The sequence below is a fragment of the Acomys russatus genome, chromosome 17 (assembly GCF_903995435.1).
Source record: "Acomys russatus chromosome 17, mAcoRus1.1, whole genome shotgun sequence".
In the NCBI taxonomy this organism is placed as follows: Eukaryota; Metazoa; Chordata; class Mammalia; order Rodentia; family Muridae; genus Acomys; species Acomys russatus.
In genome coordinates, this window is record NC_067153.1 from 43085826 (window position 1) to 43090256 (window position 4431).

At 52.2% G+C, this 4431-nt stretch overlaps 1 protein-coding gene across 1 annotated transcript; it reads left to right on the top strand.

Moving 5' to 3' along the window:
• Nucleotides 1-401: 401 nt before the first annotated feature.
• On the top strand, nucleotides 402-2543 carry Atf4 (activating transcription factor 4). Its single transcript, XM_051160023.1, has 3 exons — nucleotides 402-605; nucleotides 1159-1476; nucleotides 1590-2543. The coding sequence occupies exons 2-3, from the start codon at nucleotides 1251-1253 to the stop codon at nucleotides 2414-2416; spliced, it is 1053 nt and encodes a 350-aa protein (XP_051015980.1). The 5' UTR covers nucleotides 402-605; nucleotides 1159-1250; the 3' UTR covers nucleotides 2417-2543.
• The last annotated feature ends 1888 nt before the right edge of the window (nucleotides 2544-4431 follow it).

Consider the following 4431-nt stretch of genomic DNA (forward strand, 5'->3'; position numbering starts at 1 on the left):
GACGCGCCCTCCATGGGCATCTCGCGTGATAACCAGGCTTCTTCGGCTTTGACCGTAATAGCTTTGCTAAGAGCTTCTCCCCGCCCTTTGAAACACCGGAAGTTCGGTGTATAGAGATCCCTCCGCACCCCGGGGCGACATGGAGAAACGTGACTTTTGTTGGTCGTAAACCTCTTATAAAGTAGTGCAGTCATCTTCATTCATGGGGCCTTCAGAATAATCTGTAACGCCACAGCTACTCCCCGAGTACAGAGGAGAAAGGTTGGGGCGGGCCAGGGCGTCTGCGGGATGGGACTGGGTTGCGGGGGTAGGGGAAGGAAAGGGAGGCAGCAAGATCACGTGACCACAGCGGGAGGAGGCGCGGTGTGCTGCGTCCCTCGCCGGTAATATAAAAGGCGGATTCAGGGCGTGCCGCCGCCATTTCTACTTGCTCTCCCGTAGATGAAGAGGTCGGCACTATCGCACCTTTCCTCTTCCCCTCCCGCAGGGTTTGCGGCCACCATGGCGTATTAGAGGCAGCAGTGCCTGCGGCAGCATTGGCCTTTGCAGCGGCGGCAGCAGCACCAGGCTCTGCAGCGGCAACCCCCACCTGTTTAAGCCATGGCGTGAGTATTGGGTTGGCTGCGCAGGGCGTGTGCTTTGCTGTGTTTGGGCGCGGCCCGCGGCCTGGACGCGTTGGCTAGCTTACGCGGTTTTACGAGCGGCCGGACGCGTCGGCCCTGTTTGCGGGGCCCCGAGACGCCGGCTCTCACGGGATAGGACAGGGTTGGGCGGGCGGGCGGCGTAGGGGCAATAGTTCCGTCATTGCTGCTGCTTCATCCCTTCGTCGTTTTTTAGCTCAGCCACCACGAGCTTGCCGGTGTCCCGGTGTCATCCTGCGAACGTGGCGAAGCCAAGATGGCGGTGGGGCGGGGGTGTGAGTCATAGGGGCGGGGCGCGACGGCCAAGGCCGTATTAGGACGCGAGGACAAGCTGCTTCCTCTGGGTGGCCGGTGAAGCAAAGCTTAGCCTCCATCTTGTGCAACCCGAGCCGGCCGCGGGGGAAGCTTACACAATGGCCTTGGGCCCATGTGCTCCCTGTTCAGAGGCTTCTGGGATTTGGCCATCCAGCATCTTAGATAGAAAGATGATGGGACTGACTTTTGGATCCTTATGCAGGCTCTTCACGGAATCCAGCAGCAGCGTTGCTGTAACGGACAAAGACACCTTCGATTTAAGCGCTTTCCTCGATTCCAGCAAAGCCCCACAACATGACCGAGATGAGCTTCCTGAACAGCGAAGTGTTGGCGGGGGACTTGATGTCCCCCTTCGACCAGTCGGGTTTGGGGGCTGAAGAAAGCCTAGGTCTTTTAGATGACTACCTGGAGGTGGCCAAGCACTTCAAACCTCATGGGTTCTCCAGCGACAAGGCTAAGGCGGGCTCCTCCGAATGGCTGGCTGTGGATGGGTTGGTCAGTGCCTCAGACATCGGCAAGGGTGAGTGGGCCACCTGCTACAAAGTGCTCTCTCTTCACATGGTTCTGGTGTTCTAATGGCTTTCTGTCTTGAGGATGTGACCTGAACCATTCACTCCTGGTTTTGTTTTCCAGAGGATGCCTTTTCCGGGACAGATTGGATGTTGGAGAAAATGGATCTGAAAGAGTTTGACTTCGATGCTCTGTTTCGTATGGATGACCTGGAAACCATGCCAGATGAGCTTTTGGCCACGTTGGATGACACATGTGATCTTTTTGCCCCTCTAGTCCAAGAGACTAATAAGGAGCCCCCTCAGACAGTGAACCCAATTGGCCATCTCCCAGAAAGTATCACAAAAGTTGACCAGGCTGCCCCCTTTGCATTCTTGCAACCTCTTCCCTGTTCCCCAGGGGTCCTGTCTTCCACTCCCGACCATTCCTTTAGTTTAGAGCTAGGCAGTGAAGTTGATATTTCTGAAGGAGACAGGAAGCCTGACTCCGCTGCTTATATTACTCTCCTCCCTCAGTGTGTAAAGGAGGAAGACTCCCCCTCAGATAATGACAGTGGCATCTGTATGAGCCCTGAGTCCTACCTGGGCTCTCCCCAGCATAGCCCCTCCACCTCCAGGCTATCACCAAACAGCCTGACTTCTCCAGGTGTTCCCCGTGGGTCTCCTCGACCCAAACCTTATGACCTACCTGCAGTTACTTTGACAGCTAAAGTAAAGACTGAAAAGTTGGATAAGAAGCTGAAAAAAATGGAGCAAAACAAGACAGCAGCAACTAGGTATCGCCAGAAGAAGAGGGCTGAGCAGGAAGCCCTCACTGGCGAATGTAAGGAGCTAGAAAAAAAGAATGAGGCTCTGAAAGAGAAGGCAGATTCTCTTGCCAAAGAGATCCAATATCTGAAAGATCTGATAGAAGAGGTCCGGAAGGCAAGGGGGAAGAAGAGAGTTCCTTAGGGTAGTAGGTGCTTTGTGCGTGTGTATAGTCCTGCGAAGCTGTGTGTGCTGTAATAAATTATTTTGTAGTGAAAGTACCCTTGCCAGTTTGCCTGTCATTTGTTGAGTGGAAGATCCTGGGCTGCATACAACAGCTGACATCACAGGCCTGAGCTGTTTTAGATATTGAGGCTGGGATAAAGATTAGCTACAGGAGACCTGTGGGTTACTGAGAGGAACAGTGAATTCCACCTCTTCAATTGGCTTTGTGCCAGTTATCTGCATATAAATACCTAGATAAAGTTGCACAGTCCTTGAGCAAACAAGAGGGAGACTGGTTTCCACCTGTATCAGGTGGAAGGGCTGGGCTAAGTGGTATAACAATGGGCAGGCCCCGTCTCACAAAGAGAAATTCAGGCAGGAAGGCAGAAAGGGAATCTAGGACTCCAGTTCCAGGGTCCTGGGCTACCTGTACTTTACCTCCTAACCCTAGAAACTAGTGGGTTAAGAGGTGTTTTCAGCCTTCCTGGTGCCAGCAGAGAGTGCTGGCTGTTGGGGTGAATCTAGGCCGAGGTACTCAGATCTGGAATTGCTAGGACTGGTCCTCCCAGCCTCTATGGGATTCACCCATAAATAGTCTAGCCAAGAGTAGCGGAAGCTGTAGAAGCTTTCCACTTTGGGCTGTGACCTTGGAGTCTGTCCTTGTATCTTTCTTCCGACAGCCATTGTTAGGCCTCATCACCCACCACATCTGAACAGTTAAGCTCAACAGCTAAATGAGATTTTCCAAACAATACTGAGTGCTCTTTAAACATGTTATTCCAAAGTGACTCCTTCACTTCACTTCTTAGGTTTTGGGTTTTTATTTGGTAGTTTCATTTGAGATAGGGTCTCTATGTAGTCCTGGAACTCAACTATGGACCAGCCTGGTTTCAAACTCAAGAGATCCTGAGTACTGGGATTAGAGGCATGGAATAGAATGTCAAGCAGACTCAGGAGTTAAGGTAGGGCACAGAACAGTGGTTGGGGGTGGGAACGCCTAAACCTAAAGCAGAGACCATGCTGTGTCTATGTCAGTAAAGACAGGAAGCTTTTAAAGTTTTTCAAGACTTTCTGTGTGTGTAGCCCTGGTTATCCTGGAATCAGGCTGGCCTCAACTCAGATCCACCTGCCTCTGCCTCCTGAGTGCTGGAATTAAAGGGGTGCACCACCACCTCCCAGCAACAGGAAGCTCCTTGATGCCTTGATGTGTGCAAAAGCGTCTATTGGCTCTGGAGAGGCTAGGACACGATCCCAAGTTCCAGGCCAGCTGGGGTTACCATACACAAAAGCATCAGTTGGCTACACTGACTAGGCTTGGTTTCAGTGAGGAGTGGGGAGTCTGAGGCATAGGCACCCCACCCTCATCAGCACAGCCGTTTTTAAGCTCCACTCAATTCAGTTTTGTTACTGCAGGTCCCACTCAACCCCCAAGATGAGGTATAAAAACTGACCTAGTCACCCTCAGTATTGATCCATTTGGCCAAGGGGTAGCTTAATCCAGCCTAGGGACATGGTAGTGGGAGGGAGGCACCAAGACAAGAGGGTGGGACAGGAAGCAGGTGGAAGCCCTTGGAGACAAGACATCTGCCTCACTTGGCAGATGTTCCTTCTGCCTGAGAACTTCCTGTGGCTGATCTCCCTACACCAGAGGACCTGGAAATAAATGGTCTCACATAACTCAAGTTGGCCTTGAACTTGATATGCAGCCAAAGATGACCTTGAACTGTTGCTTCTCCAGCCTACACTACCACACCTGTGCAGCCTGGGATGGGCACGTTATAAGAGGGGCCCAGCTAAGATCTAGTAGCCACCCATGACCATGGTGATTTACAGCCCTTGGCAGGTGTTGACAAAAGGCTGGCTCTTTGACTTGCTCAGACTGGAGCTGTTAGTTCTGGGTGCCTGTTACCCTCTGTTTTCCTAACATTGGTGACAGCTGCCCACCATGCACTAGGAACTGCCATGGTTGCAAACTGAAAACAAGAACAGCTCAG